At 38.6% G+C, this 22,902-nt stretch overlaps 1 protein-coding gene across 3 annotated transcripts in view; it reads left to right on the top strand.

The window, feature by feature from the left end:
* LOC141940952 (coiled-coil domain-containing protein 170-like) overlaps positions 1-22,902 on the top strand; it is a 71,149-nt gene that overhangs the window by 32,652 nt on the left and 15,595 nt on the right. For all 3 annotated transcript variants that reach the window (XM_074862841.1, XM_074862838.1, XM_074862840.1), the window contains 3 exons: positions 3,771-3,915; positions 5,702-5,887; positions 17,695-18,012. In XM_074862841.1, the coding sequence (XP_074718942.1) occupies positions 3,771-3,915; positions 5,702-5,887; positions 17,695-18,012 (649 nt within the window). The remainder of the gene's footprint in view (positions 1-3,770; positions 3,916-5,701; positions 5,888-17,694; positions 18,013-22,902) is intronic.

Raw genomic sequence — 22,902 nt, 5'->3', positions numbered from 1 at the left:
CTCTTCCAGTCCCTTTTCCTCTCTTCTGTGTCACAGCTGGAACTGGAATAGTGTCAAGTGAATTTCTTCCTTAGTGTAAAGCTGTACATTAGGAGCAGTGTAATAAAGAAAATATGGTGTAATTCCTAGTTAGTAGCATCCTGAAGGGGGCATGTTAATGTTTGGTTAACGGTTGTCCAGCTTTCGGTAATGTTAGCTTTCTCTGACTTTTTTTCTACTTTCTTCTGGACATTGCTGTGTGTGGGTTTTTTGGGGAATTGTTGTTGGTGGTGTGGCAGTGGTTGTTGTTTTTTTAATGTGCATACTGATTGAATAAAACTTTCCTTAAAAGATAGTATCTTTAACTATACTGTTCTTAGTATAGTGTGTCAGAGCACTGATCTGCCAGTTCTGCGTAAGTGCTGATATTTCAGGTCTGTGGGAGGGAGACTGATACCAATGTTGATCACAAATAAAATTGATTCATGTGAAAATACTCTCAACTCTAAAATTCCAAAATCAGTGTCAGTCATTACTAGACACCTACTACTAGACACCTTGTAGACTTTTATAATGGATTTTTTTCCCACCATTAGAAGGCTAATATCCATGTCTCTTTCAATCTCCATGTCTAGTTAAGAGCAAGGTGAGTGTTTACCAGATGTCTGTGTTTCCCAAATCGGTATTTCACACAGCTTTTCCAGGCTTTGTACATTAAAAGTGGGTAATTAAATCATTTTAAGATCTAGAGAAATCTATTGCGGTGCACTTGTCTATTACCAGCTGATTTGCCAAAAGGCCTGCCTGGAGAGTGCTGATGTTGATCACCAAAGATTTTAGAGATGATCCCAATGTAAGTGAGGAGATAAGACAAGAAGCGTATTATGCATCCTAGCAACATAGAAAACATCACAGTCTGTGACATAATGGTTGTTAAGATTCTTTAAAATGCTGCTTCTGTGAGAAAAATAAAGGAAAAAAAGCCTCCTATCCTGTTGCCTAACTCACTGGGAGAAAGCTACCAAAATACTGTGTATCATACTGGCCTAATCATGACAGTGATATGATCAATTTTATGTGGCATAAATCTCTGCTGTCACTCCCAGTGGGGTCCCGGCTGCTTTGTTTTGCCTGTGACCTTGTGTTGGCACTTCTGTCTATGTTGGGACAAGGGAACTGCTGTGAGAGAGAAATGAGCAAAATAAAAAGCTTAATTTCCAGCTCTACCAATCCCAGGTCCAGTTTGCAGTGCACCTGGAGTGTACCACTAGAGTGCTGGCAAAAGGGAATGGACAAAGGGAGGGCGAGCTTGCTCTTTTGGAAGAAACATGTTGGATTGGTCATGAATCTACAGTGTATGTTTTCAAAGCTTTTTCTCATCCTCAGCTAACGGTTACATGTGCCACTTAATACTAATCAACCTATTGACTTAATGAGCTTTAGCCACTTAGTCTGGCCACCTTAGTAGTATGTGACACATGACCTGTCCTAATCAGGTATTCAAGAAAGATTTTCACTGAAAACAACAAATAAAAGGGAAGAGCAAGCCAACAGGCGTGAAATGCACAGTTACATTCTATACCTAGGGATATAGTAAAAAATGTTTAATAAATTCTGTGATTAGTTTCCAAGTTGTACACCTCTCCTATTGAAAATGGTGCTTTTCTACTCAACAGGTCTATTGCCAAGGTATTTTTAGAGCCTGAACTGTGAAAAGCTTTTTTTTTTTTCCTTTTCCTCCCCTTCTTTTTGCTCATTAGTTCTGAAGAGCTAGCAAAACCGTGAAAGAGCTGCGTTCTACTTTTTTGTACCCGATTGCCTATTTTCTAGGTGCTCACACCTTTATGGCCCTACTGGAGGTAATTATCGTAGACTTGTCAAGTATGTGCTTTGTACTTCAGATTGTTTATTTTTAGAAGCAGGTATGGTTCTGTGTGTGATGTGCCTTGATTTTTCAGAGCCACAGAACAGTTTGTGGGCTTGGTGGTCAATCTCATACAATATTCTAACATATAGGCATGCATGTATGGCACGTCTGGAGCCTCATACCTTTTCACTTCTGACGCACCCCTCCTCACACAGAAGTTTAGCGACCATCTCACAGCTTAGTTTTGCTGGGGCTATAGAGGAGAGGAGGGTGCCCGGAGGTGAGGAAGCTGTGAGGCACTGTACCTGCTGCAGAAGGCAGAGCTCTTTTTTGGCTCACGGTGTGTGCTGTGCAGTAGTAGTATGTGGAAATATCCTTGTCCTCTCCAGAGCAGTAATTAATGTTTTCCATTCCTCTCTGTTATCCTTCCACTCTCTTCTACTTTGCAGCATTGACAACTGTGCTGATCTCCCTCCTGAGGCAACATCTTAAATTTTTTCATGGACCATCCCTTTTCCTTAGTGATTTAAAACCATTTAACATACTGTGTTTGCACTCACTCTCTGTTTTCTATGGAGTGATGCTGTGTTGCCTGTTTGATTGCCAACCTAGAGAGGAAGAAATCAGAAAGAAAAAAAAATGAGTCCAGAAATGACTAGCATGCCCACCTTGAAAACTGGGAATAGTGCTATGCTCTGATAAGCATATGAGTTTCAATAAAATATTTGCTCTGGACAGCTGTTTGGTGATATCTCACGTCTCATTTTATTCTAATGTTCAAATCTTTGTGAAGAACTTGCTTTAGAAAGTACCTTGTTTCTCAGTTGGAAGCTCAATAGTTTTGTCTCTTTCACTCTACCACTGAGTACTTCTCTTATGGGTGTTATCTGAGAGGTACTGGAGTTGATATTTGGATTACACTAACTGTCATTTTGAACTTTGGTTGGTTGGCTATTTGTTAATCTGTTTCTTTGTAGTTTTTCAGAAGTGATGCTCAGTGTTGCAGCATCGTGAACAAGATTTGAATTTACACATTTGCTACCTATGAAGACTGCGGCAATGCTTGTTTGCTGGACTTGTCTTTGTGCCTGGCAATGGGAGGGATATAACCACATTTATGGCAATGAGTTAAACTGACTACTCTGTTATTTGGTTGTTTGTTCTTATACAGCATTTACAAACCAATACCTGCTGTTAATGTTGGTAACAGATGTTTCATGTGGGATATGTATCGGCATGATAGGCACCTTTTCAGAGTGATGAAATCAATGACAAAAAGCTGCCTTTTCTTCCTACTTTTGTAGTAGTCCCTTGATGTTTTCTCTTTTAATCAATCCGTTTCATGGGTGGTGTTACTCTGCAAGACTGGATGTACAGCAAAGTACATCTCTGTCTGCTTCTGCTGGTAAACTTCGCTTGGCAGGTACTCCGGATGTCCTACACTTCCATTAGTCCAGAGGGGCATCTCTTTCCCTGGAGTTTGTGATCAGCACTGTCAGCCTCATTAGAGAGGGGATGTGAAGTGCTTTTAGCATATTTTTACTATAATTGGATCACTCTCTTCCCCCTTACTTTTTGTAAGCTTTTACTTGCAGTGTCCACTTCCAGTATCTCGAGGGCACTGTTTATTGATGTCACCTGGTTCTTGTGTTTCATTGAAATCTTGTGCTGAGAATGAGGTTGGGATCGTAGAAGGTTCTTTGAAGTGCTAGTCAAAAGGAAAGATGAAGAAATGTTTACATATAAGGCAATGACAAAAGTTTTATGTATTAAATAACAGACATAGAGAATTATATGTAACTTTTAAAATTAATTTTGTGGTATGCAGAAGCTAGCAATTATCTTGGGATAATGTCTTTTGCTTAGAATTCTGTTTCAGAGAACATTCATCCTGATATGTCTGGTTTTTTTTCTGTCTGATTAGTAAATATTTGAATGAGTGCGAAGAAAGCGTGACTCAAGCTTCTAAGATCAACAGAAAGTATGAAGAGCTCCTTACACAGCTTTCTGGATTCTTGAACACAGACATCAGAGAAAAAGAGAAACCCCAGGAACATTTAATGTCAAAGGTGATTATGTGTAGGCAAGGGTTTCTGTACAGCAATTTAATAGAAGAAGATTTGGTTGTCAAAGTAATAGAGCAAGCGATGAAGACAAGAATTGTTATGTTAAATAATGATTTGCAGACAGTGCTATCATTTAAGACAGATTTTTTTTTTTTTTCTTCCATATTGGGCTGATTTTCAAAGGTGCTGAACACTAATAGACCTCAGTGAACGCAGTCTGCTCTTATCTGCATGAAGTGTTTTATCATCCTGTAGTTCCCAAGTACAGCCCTGATTAGATACTTGGTTGAAAGCTTTCCTGAAAACATTAACACTGGGAGTTACTAGGTGATGTGTAAACTGTACCACTAGAACATAACACTTATCTTGAGCTGACATGTCAGTAAATAGAAACATCTGAAATGGCATACCCTAAAACAAGCTTAACTATGCCCTGTAACAAGATGCTGTAAATAACTGTGTGGTGTTTTTGAGACTTAATCATAAAACTTTATTATTTCTCTTCAGAATACTTCTGAAGCTCCAAAAACTAAGACTCCATTTAGGAAAGGAAAATTGTTTGTATACTCTTTTAACCTTTATCTATGCTGCTGAAGGGCAATTTTTCCTAATTTTATATATTTTTTCTCATGTTCTGTCTAGTCTTTTCTATCCCTATTTTTCTTCACTTGGGAGCCTGCTAAGTATTTTGGGAGATTCTGTTTCATTATATTCATATTATTATAAGAGTTCTGGCTATAAGGAATACTTAATAAATTAAGATTATCTAGGTATGTATCACAGTGATTTCTTAAAGTACTTGCCCTCATAATATTACAAGCACATTGAAATTTTAATAGATACTCTAACAAAACTTAGCTAGTTGTCATTAGAGGCAAAAATGTTTGTATTAAGCGGTAACTCTTACATGCTTTATGTTAAGGAAATAACTGGAGTTTAAAAAAAAGTATATCTTGATGTCCTGTTTTAACAATGTAGTAACAAATCTAGTTGGGAAATATAATTTGTGCTGAAAACTTTGTGCATTAGGAAAATTTAGGAACTCATTTTTCTGTTTGGGGTCATGGCACGTCTACTTAGCTTCTTTTCCACATTGTGGTTTTATTTAAGACAGAATTGATCTGCCTTAGTCTCAACAAACGTCTTGCCAGTAGGAGTCAGGGTACATTTTTTACCTTATGCGCTCTTTGAAGTGCCCATACTCATCTATTCCACTTCTTGGAAATAGCATAACGTACCAAACCAGCCCTAGAATCCTGGAAATGACTCCTTTTTCCAAGGTGTCGGCTGCCCCTGAATATACTTATGAAATAGCTGTTACTAACTCAAATCTCCCCATGCCTAAAAAGTTTCAAGCTTAAAATGCAACCTTCAGTTTCTCATTCCAAATGAGAGGCATAAATCTTAACAAGCCAAACTGAAATTGTCTGGTTTTCACATGAAGTTAGCTACATGATCTGTTTTCATTTTCTGATCTGCTTCATGTCAAGCACAGATAGGCAGCGACAGTAACTCTCCACCTGTTTAATAGATCATAGAGATTGTGTGGGAGTAAATCTGAACTACATTACACTAAGGTGTGGGTTTCTGGTGGGAATATGGTTCTCATTTTAATTGCCTTTCTACTCTTTTTAGAAAGGAATAGTAGTGTGCAATTATAAATCTGACCTAGGAGTGACCAGAAACACCATGTCTTTATTGGGATGATTAAGACCAGGTATACTGGGATGAATATATATCATTATTAAGTACTTTAAAAAAGTTACTAATATTTGAATTATTTCTCTAGGTCTCTGAACTATGTAAAGAAAATCTGACACTAAAAGACCAGGTTGCTACTCTTCAAGAAGCTATCAATGTCCATGAAATGGAGTCCAAAGCTAGTAGAGAAACTATCATGAGGCTTGTTTCAGAAGTGACCAAGGAGCAGAAAAAGGCAGCAGGATACTATCAAGACATGGAAAAACTTAGTAAGGTACATAATTGCATGACATGTATGTTTGTCTAGTTTTCAAATGTTTTCTTGAAATTTCAAATTAATTTTCAATAGGAGTTTTATTAAGAAAAATGCTTCTGAAAGACTTCTGGTTATTAGGGTCCTTCCTAAAAAGGACATTTTTCTAGGGTAATTCACAGCGTCTTGAAAACTCCAGAATATGTGGAGATTAAACAATAACGTAGTGTAAAATAGATCCGATTTAGACTTGATATCTTCCAATGATGCTTGCAAATTTATATTTTTGCTTCCTTCGTATTGTTGTAGCCTTCATTGTGCTTGCACAAGCATGTAAATAAACAGATGTTTATAGACTTAATGAGTATATCTGAGGCCCAAGCATGAAACAATGAAAAAATGCTCTTTTAAAGAATATTTATGTGATATTGCAAGTTTTCTGAGGATTATTCTACTCAGTTTCTTTAAAAATTCTAATGAGAAATTGAAAGGAATTGATAGGACACTATTTTACTCTTTCTCTTAAGGAACTGGAAGTAAAGTGTCTTGTCTTCCAGACACCCTAGATTATCTTGTTTCACTGCATTATAAACTTGTATTTCATAACCTTAAATACTCAGTTGACTCATACCCAAAAAGCTCTAGGCAGTAGGCCTAGGCTCTTCTAGGAAAGCACTGTTTTGTTGTGGGGAACCCATAGAGGAAATCTGTGCAGCAGGAATGATGCTGAAATGAGAAATATAAATTAAGTTGTAAATCAAGTATTCACCTAATTAATCTAGATATAATTTGGAAAGGAAAAGGATGTGATTTAAGAATTTAATTGCTCCAGGAGAACTCACCATTAAAAGTTTTTGTACATTGCAAAGGATGGATGAAGAAAATGAGCTTTTGTAGCAGTTTCCCTTATTACTTTGTACTTTGAGCGATAACTGGAAAGGGAGCAGTTTACTAAAACCATAAGGAAAATTTCCCTCAGGTACTAGAGCAGTGTGGTTAAAGCTGATAGCCAGAACTTAGGAAAATAAGAGAAGAAACTTAGACTGCCAAATATGTAGCTGAGTTATGTGTGACTGAGTTTGTAGAAGTTTTGAACATAAAGGCAACCTTGTGCAAGTAAATTTTCAAGTGTAGTATAACACTTTCCCCGCCCCCCTGGCATTACTTTTTTCCTGAACAGAAGACCACCACCATACACTTTAAAGGATATAGTGTTCTCATTTGGTTGTAGGCAAAATACTTAGGACATGAGAAATAGCTGACAGTGTGCTCTGAAGAAGAAAGAATTTGTTGTGGGGAAGATAAATATTAAGTTCCACAAGGGTCATAAATTTTACTTACTGCTGAAAATACTTCTTACTAAGCTGTGTAAAATTTTCTAAGATTCAAATGGGAGGGAGAGAGAACCTGCACCAAAAACTTAAACAGGTCCTTTTTGAGAACATTTTGTTCTCATACTTTACTTCAAACACAGGTGTGTGAGTAAGAGCAGAGTGTAGTTTGTTCACTAAGTAAGCCAGAATCAGGAGATGTTTTAAACCAAGGTAAGGGCTTCATTTGTGACTTGTTTCGCAAGTTTGCTCTGACTGCCTAAACATTTCCAAAGTTGAGCTAGTTTTATGAGAAATATTTTCCTATTGTTATGGTGCACATGCCAAATACATAATTTATTTAACCCATTTTACAGAAATGTCTTGCTAAATTATTAGCATTTCCTTTCAAGGAAGCCCTGTGCCATCAGGGCTTATCTAGAGGCTGCAGATTCCTCCAGTGGTGTTTCAGTTTAGCTACTTAAATTTGCAGATACTGAGTAAATCTGTTGAGAAGGTTTTGCGTTCACAAAAGCATATTAAGAAATTCAGTATTGAAAAAACAAGTAGAAAACAAAAAATGCTTCAAATCCACATATCTAAAGGAGGATGTATGGCATCCCCTGTTCCCCTGATGGGTGTATTATTAGGTTACAGGAAGGGCATCAGTGGTACAAAGTCATTTTGACTTTGTCGTATACTTTGCTGCACAGTTTAAGCACATGAACAGTGTTGCACATGTTGTGACATGTTCCCCGTGAAGGCAAAAAGCAGAAATCCATACTGTTCCTGTGACAGAAGACACCCACGTGGCAGTGTGTTTCTGGACTGTTTCTTGAGCTTTAATTAATGGAATTGCCTGTAGCAGTTTACCCAGCACAGGCTGAGTACAAGTGACTCAAGCCTCTGTTTGCCTGAAGCTCCCAGAGCCAAACATATTGGCCATCTTCTGTGTTACAGATTGAGATGGTGGCCTGTTTCTCCCAGTTTTCTCTCAAAATTCTTCCTGTGTGTATAGAAGCTGTTCCATCAGTCTTCTCCAGCAAGCCTCAGCCACCTCACTGTTCCCTGCCACCTCTCTGAATCATTGCCAGTTTTTCTTGCCGGGTAGTTACTTGCTTCTGCTCCTTGGGATTTCTATGAACTCCCTCTTTTGACAAGGTGCCTTTCTTTGTCCTAGGAGGAAGCAGCTATCTAATGATCAATTAAACAGATTGTAGATTCCGAAACTCTTGAAGAAAATGAAAGCCAGCTGGTTATGTTTTAAGTTATGTGTGAGAGCAATTCAGAATGTACTTTAGTATATTTGATACTCCAGTATTTGTTGCAGGTAGCTGGTTTTCATTTGAGGAGCATTAGCAAGTGAACAATAATTTTCTCTATTCCTGTCTCAGCCTCACTGCATCACAATAGCAAACAGCACACAACAGAAACTAATACAGTCTTGAAACTAATATAAGTAACAAAAGCAAGCCACCAAGCTGTTCTTGTAATGTATTACTTTTCTTTTAGAATTCTGAACTTCTCACATTTCTCACCAAATATTGCAAGGACTTGCTCCTGGAATTCTGTAAATATTGTGCATACCTTTATTCTGGCAGTGCTGTGTATCAAATTTGAATTTAATGGAAAATAACTTTTAAATGCTGCCCAGATTTCTAGACTGAGAATCAGAATACTTGTTCTTTCTTTCTGTATGTCCAGACAGAATCATAACATTCATTGAGAGCGTCTGTAGGTCCTTAAAAATGTCTTATTTGCTCTATCCAAGTTTCTTTCTAGTATTTAATAAATTCCTATACGGTATTTATTTCAAGTATAGAAGAAGATGCATATATTCTTCTTCCAGATGAATTTGCCTTTCATACAGCTTTGCCATTGATGAAATGCAAGAACTAGTAAATTGGCTGGTTCTGTTTCACATCTTTGCTGATGATTCAACCTGGAAATATTTGTGATTCCTCCTGAAGTGTTAATTTAAACATCTGTTTTGCAAAGATGTGCACCGTACAATGTCTTTAAAGAACATATTTGAAATATAATCAAGTGACTTTAATTAATATCAATATATCTGCATGTACTACTGATGCAAAAGTAACCAAGAAAATAATCTTCAGTATTCAAGACTGACTTGTATTAAATTGTTATTAATTAGTAAAATTTATCTAAGTAGCATCTAATCAGTACAAATTTATTAAAATCAATTGACTGCATAAACACATAGTTAATTAAAATGTATTATTTAATGAAATTGATTAAACTTGAGAAACATGCCTACATTTTGAATATACCCAAATACTTTGACTGTAGGAGACACAACCAAATGACTGTTTGTTCTTGTACCCATAGATAAAGTAATGAGATTCTCAGTTAGAACCTGTGGGGGTTTTTTTGTTGTTTATAAGATGTCATTAAGGAAATATATATTAGAGACAGGTTTCAGCAGACATCACAAATATTTCCAGGTTGACTCATCAGAGAAGACAGGAGATAAGAGCCAGCTAGTTTACAGTCCTTGTGGTATAACAGTAGTAACTGGAGATGCGGCTGGTGTAAGAAATCATCTGGAAGATACCTGCATTCTCTTTTATACCTTATTATTACTGTTGATGTAACGTGGGTTTTTTTGTATAGATATGTGTAATTGACTTAGTATATTGAGGAGCTGATGCTGATTGAGGTGCCGGTATTAATAGAATCATAGAATAATTTAGGTTGGAAAAGATCTTTAAGATCATCAAGTCCAACTGCAAACCTAATACTGCCAAATTCACCGCTAAACCATGTTCCTAAGTGCCACATCTACACGTCTTCTAAATACCTCCAGGGATGGTGACTCAACCACTTCCTTGGGCAGCCTGTTCCAGTGCTTGACAACCCTTTTGGTGTAAAATTTTTTCCTAATATCCAGTCTAAACCTCTCTTATAGCACAGCTTGAGGCCATTTCCTCTTGTCCTATCACTTGTTACTTGGAAGAAGAGACTGACACCCACCTTGCTACAACCTCCTTTCAGGTAGTTGTAGAGAGGTCTCCCCTCAGCCTCCTTTTCTCCAGACTAAACAACCCCGGTTCCCTCAGCTACTCCTCATAAGACTTGTGCTCTAGACCCTTCACCAGCTTCGTTGCCCTTCTTTGGACATGCTCCAGCACCTCAATGTCTTTCTTGCAGTGCAGGGCCAAACACTAAACACGGTATTCAAGGTTCAGCCTCACCAGTGCCAAGTACAGGGGAATGATCACTTCCCTGGTCCTGCTGGGCACACTATTTCTGATACAAGCCAGGATGCTGTTGGTCTTCTTGACCACCTGGGCACACTGCTGTCTTATATTCAGCTGACTGTCAACCAACACCCCCAGGTCCTTTTCTGCTGGGCAGCTTTCCAGCCACTCTTCCCCAAGCCTGTAGCATTGCACGGGGTTGTTGTGACCCAAGTGCTGGACCCAGCACTCAGCCTTGTTGAACCTCATACAGGTAGTCTTGGCCCATCGATCCAGCCTCTCCAGATTCCTCTGTAGAGCTTTCCTACCATCGAGCAGATCAACACTCCCACCCAACTTGGTGTTGTCTGCAAACTTACTGAGGGTGCCCTCAATCCCCTTGTCCAGATCACTGATAAAGAGATTAAATGAAAGTGGCCCCAATACTGAGCCCTGGGGAATACCACTTATGACCAGCTGCCAAATGGATTTAACTCCATTCACCACCACTCTTTGGGCCTGGCCATCCAGCCAGTTTTTTATCCAGTGAAGAGTTTAAGCCATGAGCAGCCAGCTTCTCCAGGAGAATGCTGAGGGAAATGGTGTCAAAGGCTTTACTAAAGTCAAGGTAAACAACATCCACAGCCTTTCCCTCATCCACTAAGCAGGTCACCTTTTCAAAGAAGGAGATCAGGTTAGTCAAGCAGGACCTGCTGTCCTGGTTTAGCTAGGATAGGGTTAAGTTTCCCCAGCAGTGGGAGGGAAGCTCTAGCCCGGTTATTCATATACCGTGCTGACCTCACCTCCTGGCGCCCAAGCGCGGGAGCGCGGAAGAGTTGGTTAATGTGTGTGTTATGCGATCTCTCTGCTCTCACTGCTGTATCGGTAGATATTTTGCTCTGTTCATTGTTATTACTGTTATTGTTATTGTTGTTGTTTGTTTTGTTGCTGTTGCACTGTTGTATTAAACCTCTCCTTATCTCAGCCCCGGGGCTTTGTATTTCACTCCCTTTGTGGGGGAGGGGCAGCAGCTGCGTGGTCTCAGACCCTGGCAGGGACTAAACCACCACACCTGCCTTTCATAAACCCATGCTGACTGGGCCTGATCACCTGGTTGTCCTGTACGTGCCCCGTGATGGAGGATCTGGTCCATAACCTTCTCTGGCACCGAGCTCAGACTGACAGGCCTGTAGTTCCCCAGATCCTCCTTCCAGCCCTTCTTGAAGATGGACACCACATTTGCTAACCTTCAGTCCACTGGGATCTTCCTGGTTAGCCAGGACTGCTGATAAGTGATGGAAAGTGGCTTCATGAGCACTTCCACCAGCTCCCTCAGTACCCTTGGGTGGATCCTGTCTGGCCCCATAGACTTGTGTGTGTCTAAGTGATGTAGCAGGCCACTAACCATATCTCCCTTTGGATTATGGGGGCTTCATTCTGCTCCTGTCCCTGTCTTCCAGCTCAGGGGGCTGGATACCCCAAGAACAACTGGTCTTACTATTAAAGACTGAGGCAAAGAAGGCATGAAGTACCTCAGCCTTTTCCTCATCCTTTGTCACTGTGTTTCCTCTTGCATCCCATAAAGGATCATGATATAAAACCCTCTCAAATTATTTAATCTAAATACTCTGCTCTTCAAAACAGATGAAAGCCCAAAAGCCCAGAGTTTCCCCTGGAAGTGTAATAAGGGCATTGGTTAACACACGGCTGCTCCAAGAAATAAAAGGGAGGAGAAGGACTTGTGGTTGTGCCAGGGGTTGTAGAGTGATAGATGCTAGTGAAGGACAGCAGTTATGCAGGAATCTGCTACGTCAGGCCACATAAGTGTTGTCTAAACTGCGCAAGTGGCCAGTAGCTGGTGTGTGGGCAAGTTTGCGGAAATACTTTTGGCCATATATCCTCTCAGCTTCCATCAGTCTGGGACTTCCTGATTCAAAGTCTGCATCTCAATGTTAACAGCTGCTGCTGCTATATGACACAGTCTGAATGTTTCACATAAAATCTCATGACAGCCCTTTAGAAAATGGCCCTGTTGTTATTAGTGAATCTTGACCAAAAATAATCAGTAATTCCTCCAGTTCTGTACATGGGACAGCCATTGGTTCCTGAAAGATTGTTAATTAAAGCTTCACAGCTCTTCAGAGGGCTCACTGGAAAGGGAAGCCTTCATGTTACCCTCTCTTCTGAAGGTGTTTTGTGGGAAGACTTTTGCAGAGCTTCTGAAACTAAACTTTGCCAAACTTGCAAGCCCCTGGGCTTGATTCCAACATGCAAATGGATAAGAAAATGTGGTTGGATACTTTTTAGTATTGGAAGCCCACAGATTTTAAAAATTCATGTAAATAAAAATAAATTTGCTCAGCAGTTTAAAATTGAACAAAACCATTCCTAGGGCCAAAAATTTCAGTACAAAAAGAGAGGTTTTGTACCTTCTTTGATATTTTTTTTCTTTAGAAGTTAAGATGAAAGGTGGTGCTGAAGATAAAAGTCAGTGTTATCATAACCTCATCTGCAAAGCCACGATAGTGGCTTTTTTAATAGTGTGGGGCATACTTCTGTAATGCCATGCATGCAAAATAATTAGAGAAAAACCATTTTCACAGCCTGTTTTAATCTATTGCATTAGATGAAAGTGAATATCTTCATTTTTGCAGTATACAGTTAGGTAAATGAGCAATTACATTTGTATTTACTTACAACCATAAGAAAATGCTACAGTACTTTTGGGAGGTGGACCTGTTGTGTTTTCTCTGAATCTGCTTCAGTTGTACTGGTGGGTTTTTTTTGGTTTTGGTTTTTGCTTGGTTGGGTTTTTTTTGTTTTTTTTTTTTTCCCTTTAGGAAGGGAGAACTAGAAGAGGTAATTTAAAGCTCTGGAAAACTTGAGTGTGACCACCTGGATCACTTTGGAGTAGGCAGTGTTCACTCAGACATGCTAAGGAAATTCAAAGTGGAAATAGATTAATTATTATTTATAGTATGTAAACTGACACTTAAAACTGTCTCACGAATAGTGACTATTTTGACTAGTATCCACTTTTGAAAAAATGATTATTGGATGAAATGACAGACCAACAGACATGTATGTATATGACATGCTAGTTGAAATCTTGAGAAATAGGAAAGAATACAGTATAGTAAGGAAGAGTTATCACAGCTTTAAAAAAATGTATTGTAGATATTGAGATCAACAGAGTGAGGATATGTATTAATATGTATTATTACTTAAAAGATCTTATCCCTTCTTGTTTCCTCTCTTTCATCTGTCTGCCTGTTTAATGCGATTGTATCTCCTTCATTTTGTTTTGCAGTGTTAAATACAGCTCTTTTAGCTGTTCCTTATAAAAGAGTTCCTCTCTTTCTCTGCTTAAAAGGCAGAAGTAATTTTCCCCACCTGTTACAGCCTGAATGCATTTTCTGTGAATGCAGCTGACCTAATATAGAACACATGATTTCTCATGAGGGAGGCCTTGCCAGTGTCCTGTACAATGGTCTGGGTACTCTTACATCTTCTCTAGTCTAGTACAGGTAGGGGTGCCAGCAGGTGGGCGTGCGTAGGCTGTGTCCCAGCCTGAGTGGGTACCTTTAAGTACAGTACTATGTCATATGAGCCCTTTTGCTCTGGTCTCAGATAGTTAAAGAACCCTTGGTGCTACTTTTTACATCTGCAGGTGAGCATGGCCATGGTAGATCTACTGCATCCCTGGTGTCTAACACAGGTGTCATTGACATGGTCTACCCTGGGTAAATCCACCTAATTCTGTTTTCTTTGAACATCAATTTCCATGATTATTCCTGTTTTCAAAATTGGTTGTGTGTCAGTGTTAGGTAGCTTTTTTGACCCTACAAGCTGCATACCAAACCCTTTATATAATTCAGAGCCATGGGACATTAGCCATAAATGTTGAGGAGCCAAAGAGAAAACACAGAATCACAGAATCATCTAGGTTGGAAAGGACCTTGAAGATCATCTAGTCCAACCGTTAACCTAACACTGACAGTTCCCAACTACACCATATCCCTCAGCGTTATGTCGACCCTACTCTTAAACACCTCCAGGGATGGGGACTCCACCACCTCCCTGGGCAGCCCATTCCAACGCCTAACTACCCGTTCTGTAAAGAAATACTTTCTGTTGCAGTTTCATCCTTTCAGTCTTCAGTGATGGAAATTGTTTTATCTGCCTGCACTGATCACTTAGGCTCTTAGGGGTTTGCATGTAGTTGGGATACCACCTTTACATGTCACAGTCCCTAAATTTCCAAATGCTGTTCAGTGCTTAGGCTGACCTTGCTGAAGCTAGCCAGTGTAAATGCTCTCCATTCAAGAGAGGTTTCAAGGAGGATTGTTCAGAATTTTAATGTTTTGATTGTTATGGCTTTTCATTCTGTAAATTGCTAGTTGTGGTTTGTTTTTTTTCCAATGTTTGGGCATAAACAGGCTGCAGTTCCTTATTTTATACCTTGATCTTTTGATTCAGCTGTGTTTGTTTGCAGATGTTCACAATTTGAAAAAAGATTCTAATTACATTGACTCTCTGGTACTGGCAAACTACTTTTGCACTGCCTTTCTGAAAGAAAAGATACATAGTGCTGAAAACTGTAATTGAAATAAACCACTCTTTATTCTTTGCTGTAATTACCATAATGTAATTCTGAGCACAGGTGGGAATTTTCTATTGATAGGACTTGTTTAGAATAAAAAAGAGAGAATGGCAAGGAATCATGCCAACATTTGTTTCCAAGAGAGTTCTACAATTACTTTAGAAAGGGGTAGTAACAAATAATTTCCTAAATGACAGGGTTTGTTTTGGTTTGTTTTCATTTATGTGTTTGCATGTTTTTCTTTTTGAAGCTATTTAAAAATTTTAGTATTTTTAGTATTGTATATTTATATTTTATTTCCAAGGTGCCTCCCAAACTCCTTTTTTTGTCCATCCTCAGTGCTGATCTCGATAAATACTCCCAGGTTTACTACTTGATTGGCAGGTATTCCATTAATACAGATGACTTATTGTGCTACACAGCAAGCACACATAGACCCTAAGAGACCCTCAAGTGGTCACCATATTCACAGCTGCTTTGGGAACAATTCTTTAACTCTAGGTACACGATCTTAGTTCATATCAATCCACCTACTGAGTCTCTACTAAACAACTGAAACTTCTGCAGAAATTCAATCACTCTCTACAAATATGCCATCCTCTGACATAATTTTGTGTCTTTCCCATTTGTTCCTATCAATGAGATAATATCCTGAAGAATGAAGTCTTAGTTTTTGCTATACTTTTAGTTGATTTCACTGCAAATTTTATTCTTGTATATGAAGGTGTAAGCACTCTTAATATTGGTACTGTGAGTAAAGGAAAGAGGTTCACAAACTGTCTGAATGAGAGATATGATTTTTCCTTTATGTTTAGATGGCTTATTTTTCTTTCACTTTTCTATCACGATTTGTTTTTGCATCATGGGTCAAGGTACACAGTTCTGTCTGTCTGCTCTGCCCTGTTGGGTCAATATTTTCTATACAACTGATGTAGAAATATATGTACTGGCTATTTTTTCTTCTTTCCAAACTGAGTCTTGATTCATCAGAAGGTAAAGGGAAAATAACTTTTAAAAGCTCTGGACTTAGAGAGAAAGGACCATAGGTGTCAGGGGTTGAGTGAGAACCATGACAAAATGCCAGAGATCTGAGGATGTCCCTGAGCAGTAAATCCTATGGGCTATTCAACAGGTAGCCTTATTTTACAGTACCCTGTCACCCTACCGAAGATGATGTTGTCTTTGAACATATTACTTCTGAAATGCAAAGGACTGACTTCTTTTTTTTTAAAAAAAAAGAACTTACAAGGATACTAGATAGAACTGCCATCCCATTAGTTCTTCCCCAGTCATGCTTCTGCACACCAGCAGTCCAGCTGGGCAGCAGACGGGGGCAGTTGTAGGCTCTGTGGAAGGACACATAGCTCTTTGTTGACTTTCTTCTATTCCTCAGACAAATTTGGGTAATAGGGATTTTGCTTTCTTCAGATGATGACATAGCTCAGAATAATTCCCTTTTTGAAAATTTTTCTGACTGTTTCACAATCTAAGGATTTATTCTTTGAGGTGAAATTGGCATTTGAGCATTTGCACCATCTTTTCTGCTGTCTTAACATCATTGTCTTTTTTTGTTTGGCACCTCACTCCCCATTTCTATGCATAAATAATCTCAAGAATTTTTGTCACATTCAGGTAAATTGATCTCAGGGATCATCTCTAATTCTGCTCCTTACACCATATTCAGAGTTTGTGTGTATTCTTTTGGTCAGCCCTGAATTACAGAATCACAGAATCATCTAGGTTGGAAAAGACCTTGAAGATAACCTAGTCCAACCATTAACCTAACACTGACAGTTCCCAGCTACACCATATCCCTCAGCGCTATGTCAACCCAACTCTTAAACACCTCCAGGGATGGGGACTCCACCACCTCCCTGGGCAGCCCATTCCAACACCTAACAACCCGTTCTGTAAAGAAATGCTTCCTAATATCCAGTCTAAACCTTCTGTGGTGCAACTTGAGGCCATAACCTCTTGTCCTATCGCTTGTTACTTGGTTAAAGGGACTCATCCCCAGGTCTCTGCAACCTCCTTTCAGGTAGTTGTAGAGGGCGATGAGGTCTCCCCTCAGCCTCCTCCTCTCCAGACTAAACAACCCCAGTTCCCTCAGCCGCTCCTCGTACGACATGTGCTCCAGACCCTTCACCAGCTTTGTTGCCCTTCTCTGGACACGCTCGAGTAATTCAATGTCCTTTTTGTAGTGAGGGGCCCAAAACTGAACACAGTAATCGAGGTGTGGCCTCACCAGTGCCGAGTACAGGGGTAAAAGTACATTGGTCAGCACTGTACGTCTTTTCCAACTGAAATATTCTGTGCTATGCTATTATTTCCTCTCTGAGGTATAGTACTTTGGCTTTATTTGTGTTACATCTTGTTTACTGTTTTCTAATTATATTATTTGAATAAAAAAATAAGATTGCTATAGTTTCACAATAAAAAAATTGGTTTTTGTTTACCTGCAAATGTTATTCATGTACTAGTTTTTGAAGGCCACTTCAAGAGGTTAGTCTACAGTGTGATTACAGCAGCTTTGGGCTTTCATCAGTTTCAGTGGGAGTTTTCCTATGAAGTCCTGATGTTGAGCCCATATGAGCAATATGGATCCTGATTTCTCTATCTGCAGTACCTGCTTCTGAGTTATTCCCTGCTTTGTGTGTGGAGGAGAGGGGTTATAACAGGTTTTAAAAGTCTGGTTTAATCTTTCATGTATTTTAGGATCTTGACAGCGCTATAACAGGGAGACAGAGTTTGGAGATGGACATCAGAAACCTCCAAGATAAACTGACTGCTAACCAGAAAGTTTTGGATGCCTCAAAATGGGAACTACACAATCTGAAGAAATCTTCCGCTGAGCTGGATGGAAACTTGAAAAGCAGCAGAGAAGAGGCCAGGACTGCTCAGGGCTCTTTAGTGGCTTTTAAAGAACAAATTGCTACCCTACTCAGCGATGGATCTGCAATAGTTAAACCTTCTGAGAAAGACATTTTGGAGAGGATCCAAGAAATAAATTGCAAAGTGGAGAGTAAAGAAATAGTAAGTGAGCAAGCACTGCACTTGCCCAATGTGTGTGTGTGTTCTCTTTGGATCCTTTTTCAGTTTATTCATCTCTTAGAGCGTTGGTTCCTTCTGCTTAGGTTTTGAGATTACAGAAACGTTTAATTTTGTTGTCTATTGATTTGAGATAATAGGTGAAAAGCATCTATGTTTTATTAAGTAGGAAGAGGTCAGAAATTAAATTAATAATGGATGTTGTTAACAAGAAAAGACATGGAATGGTCTTTCAGTTAAGACATCGAAATTTGGTTTCAGTATCACTTAGCGGACATCAAAAGTGGCTGCATGGTTGCTATGATTTAGTGGAACATGTGAACAAGTATGGATTTGCTGCTACAGTAGTGACTTCAAGGACTGACTTGTTTCTCAAAGCAGACATAACTGATGAGTTGCCCCAGGCAACTTCTTTCCCTCCAATTCTCAAAACCTGCATCGAAAAAGAAAAAAGTATTTTTACACTTATAGTTAAACATTGTTCAAACCGTAACTGTTCACCATCCAGGAGAAAGACAATAGGAAGTCAGCTGGGTATTCTAATGCTTTGGGTTGAGCCGTTTTGGCTGGTAGTGTTTGCAAAGGTGTGTTTGCATGTACAGGTAGAGAAGGGACAGCTCCGGAGGAAGGCCAGAATACAGTTTGACCAATGTCAGTATCCCAACACTGCACTTAAGTTTCTCACTTGCTTACAGAGGCATATATTAATTTTGTCAGCAAGACTATTATGTAATTAAAAGTCACACACTAAATCAAAAGCTGTTTTCACTGAGCCACTGAAAAATAACTTCTGTGTCCTTGCTAGATTGTGAGATTCTAGCATCTCCTGTTGATGTGATAGTTTTTTATGTTAGCAAATGTTTTTGTATTCCGTCCAAGATTGGAAATAGCTCTTGAAAATATCCCTGTGCATTTTGATTAAATATTTTGTTAAAAAATACAAAACAGCTCCCCTATACCTTAGTTTGAGAGTCAATATGCCAAATTGCAATGAAAACAAGCTTTGTAAAGATTATTAACATTTGAAAGTTGATCCACTGAAGTGGAAGTGTGGCAGCAGCTTTTTAATATAGAAGCTCTTTACAGTTTTGCTATGTGTCATGGAGTGTTGTTTCCATAAGCAAAACGTTTTCAAATTGAAATCTAATGAGAATTTTATGTTCACGTGTGTTTGTACTACTTGTTTCAGCATACAGTATACTCTGTTAAATGTTGATTATTTTGAGAACTGCTGCAAAAGGGAAATTTAAGTTGTCTGGTAGCTATTGAGTAAAAAGGTTTTGCTCCTGGGAATGCTTTCAGGTAACTTGCTGCTTTTGTAAGATTCAGATGCAGCTAAGTTGGTTTGTGTACTACATTGAGCAGCTGTTAGTCGCTTTGTGACTTATTTCAGTTCTTGTTCCTGATTTTATTCCTTAATATTAGCTTTACATGCTGGGTTTTCCACCTGATCATCCTGCAGACTGGTAGTATTGGGGAGGATTCAAACTCGGTGTTTATTTTGCTGCAGATACAAACTTTTTCAGCTGCTTGAGAGGAATGTGGCTGGTTCTCCAAGTAACAGCAGTGATTTGAGAAGTCATGTTCTGTTAGAGAACTACTGTAAAATATACAATAATCAAGTATTCTTTTTCTAAACAGCTGCGATTATTCTTATTTTAGAAGTAAAGATACGGATGTTCAGAAGAACAGGTATTTTTCTATAACACTGTTAAAATTCATTTATTTGGGTGCTATGGTCTAATGTCTCTGTCTCTCTCCAAGAAAGACCTGTTGACTTTTGCAACGGAAAATAACTTCCCCCCCCTTTTTTTTTTTTGTCTGAGGATGGAGACAGATTTGATTTTCAGTATTATTGCTATCAAAATTAAATATATGTGCTAAAAGGAAGCCTTTATTACTAAAACAGAGCAGGTATCAGCTCCAATCTGCCGCTGCCTAAATCTGTGCTTTGGAACTAAGATGCTGGTCTTATGGTTGCCAGTTTTTGTTGGTTTATTTTTATATAGTAGAGAAGCTATGTCAGGTATGTCTAGTATAGCATTTTGCCTCTGCTAGCAAATACAGCAATTGCCTGCTATACTGCTAGCAATACTGCACCAAAATGCTGGTCCTTTCTAAAAAAAAATTTGTGGCTCAGTTTCCTGAACCATAAATATTGGCTTTAAAATTAATATTGCTTGGTGAATTTGGTTGTTGTAGTTGAATGATGAAGTTTTGTGAATTACTGTATTTGCTAAAGATATTAAGTGATGAAGGTTTAATGTTTTACTGATCAACTCCTTTGGAAAAATTTATTTGCATGGCCCCCAAGTGAACTATGTTACTAAAGGAGTGTGGGCATCTATTCTCAGAAGAGTTTCTGCATTAAGATTAGGGTCTTTGAAATAACTAGGCTAAAATGCCAATATTATGCACCTGTGTATTTATTTCTGATAGATCATAGACTTTGTCATCAAAAGTTGTTTTACCCTGAACTGCTTTTCCTTCTGCAAATCAGATATAAAAAAACATTTTCTAAGGTTCCATTTGTAAGGAATATACATGTTGGTATATGTCAGTCAGATTCCTACTGCATCTCTGGGTGAATTTCTTTCTAGGATTTGGATATAACATCAGTGTTAGGGTATGTATGCTTTACTATCAGTCAATCAAGAAAAAGGTTGTCTTCAGATAGGATTTCTTATAGAGCTTCCAGTAAACTGTCCAGCCTTAAGTAAAAGACCCTTAAACAAGTCATCAAACTTCTTGGCAGGGTAAATTAGCCTGTAGTTTTGCTGGTGCCCAAGCCAGCTTGTTTCAAAACAGCCCCTTTGTGGCTGCAATCCAGCAGCAATGCCAGGACAGCTAGAGGTATGAATCCAGCAACTGAGTGCCTTGCTGCTGGAAATTAAAAATGTGCTAATGAATGCCCTGATGTATAACAGGAGGAGGATTACAATTAGACCTTTCCTTTCCCTCAGTAAAGATTGTTTCATTTCTGTCAGGGCATTGGTGCAAGCAACTGCCTTTGCAAAATAGATTAAATGCAAGAATCTGGGAGAAAGAGGACCCTCCCTGTTTGAGTGTTTTGATGCCTTCTCTAAACAGGTTTTTAATTTTTAAATCATCTCTGCAGCTCCTCTGGGAGTTTTATGTATAGAGTCGTATACACCAGATGAGCTGGCAAAATTTGCATCTTTACATCCAACTATGTCTGGCCTACCTGTGCACATGCACCTGTCAAACGTTTAAGTTTTAAAAGGCCTGTGAGAAAATTATTCACTACAACTGCTATAGTCATAGTTTCTGTGAAACTACTATAGCCATATTTTCTGGAAAATCTGAAATGCTCTTGAAGATTATGTCTCCTATTTATGGTGATTTTGGTATCTGAAGGGCATCTGAGTTAGTGTCATTGTCTGTATACTAGCCCTTAGCATTAACATCAGCAAAAATTATAATTTCATTTGAAAAAAATCAGCATATACTCTGACAATGTCCCGTGATAGGTATTCTACTGCAGATTAAGAAACTGTTTTGAATCAGTGTCCTAATGATCTTTTCAGCTGTTATAGTAAGATGTATATCATCTGAATATCTTTGGACAGCTCTTGGGTGTTTTTGTCATTTATTATTTGTAACATACTGGAAGGGTTCATGGGCACCTGGAGTTCAAGGCAAGCAAATGTTCTCAGTTCATACAGAGCTCAGCCCTGGTTATGAGGTCTCTGGGTTCAGGTCCTTTCTGTTTGACAAGTTTCGTTGCAGATCTGTTGCAGCAACCTAAATTCACATGGCGAAAACTGTTTCTCTTGACTACCTACAGCTGATCTGATTGTAGATTATCTTAATTTTATCAGTTTTTGTCATTGCATATTGATATACAGACTCTTAAATACCAAAATGGATTAGGCTCTACTGCTGCTCCCATTAAAACCTCCTGTTGTTCTTGTTTCTTAAAGATTTTTATGGCAGTGTCATAAATGCATATTTGGTTTTAGGGATTTATCCCCTTTATACTTCCAAACAAAAGAATTGAGTGGAAAATAATTTGGAAAATTAAATGAAACACTGATAAAAGCAGAGTAGTATGTATTGACTTAGGGCTGATGAAGAAAACCACAACCAAATAGAATGTGAGAAATTATTAGGAAAAAAGTTGAGAAGAAAATGAAAGCCATAATTATGCCACTGTATAAATCCATGACTGCTGAGTAGCACACACAGTTATAATTTCATTCAAAAAAAGGGCCCTCAAAAAGTACCAGGAAGGGCCATAAGAGTGTCTAGAAGCTTCCATGCAAGGAAAAGCTCAACACACAAGGACTTTTCAGCTTGGGATGGTGAGTGCAATGCAGTAAAGCAAAATCCAAGTTGTAAGTACTGTGATAAGAGATGTGGCAGCTCTAATGCTTTTCAGCTGGTAGGGATCTTAAAAAAAAAAAATTGTACTAGATGTACAGTTGTGTGTGCGTATATGAGATATACATAAAACAGTGGAAGTTTAAGATCACATCTTATCAAACCAGAATAGTATAGCTTATTGATTGTCAAGATAAAACTGAGAAGAGAATATTGAGTTGTAATGTTGAAAAAGAGGGAAAAAAAATGCCACTATGATGTGAAGAACCTTGTAACTTCTTCCTACATGCTGTTTTTTTGCACTCATCGTAATTCTACCATGTGCCTGTCTCTGTGACTTTTGGGCTGTTGAGGGAGATGCCCTACTGACTGCATAGCTGTAGCCCACTTTCTGTTCTGGTATGCTGTGGGGCTGAGCCTGGTACTTGCATATGCCATCTTCTTAGCACAAGAAAAAATGAAAGCTTAGCACAAGAGAAAAATAAAGTTCAGAAAGATTTTACTGAGGGTTATTTAGTTGAACCCTGTTGT

The sequence above is a fragment of the Strix uralensis genome, chromosome 3 (genome assembly GCF_047716275.1).
Source record: "Strix uralensis isolate ZFMK-TIS-50842 chromosome 3, bStrUra1, whole genome shotgun sequence".
In the NCBI taxonomy this organism is placed as follows: Eukaryota; Metazoa; Chordata; class Aves; order Strigiformes; family Strigidae; genus Strix; species Strix uralensis.
Note: the sequence above shows the minus strand (reverse complement) of the source record. Positions and strands in the feature narration are given on the sequence as shown.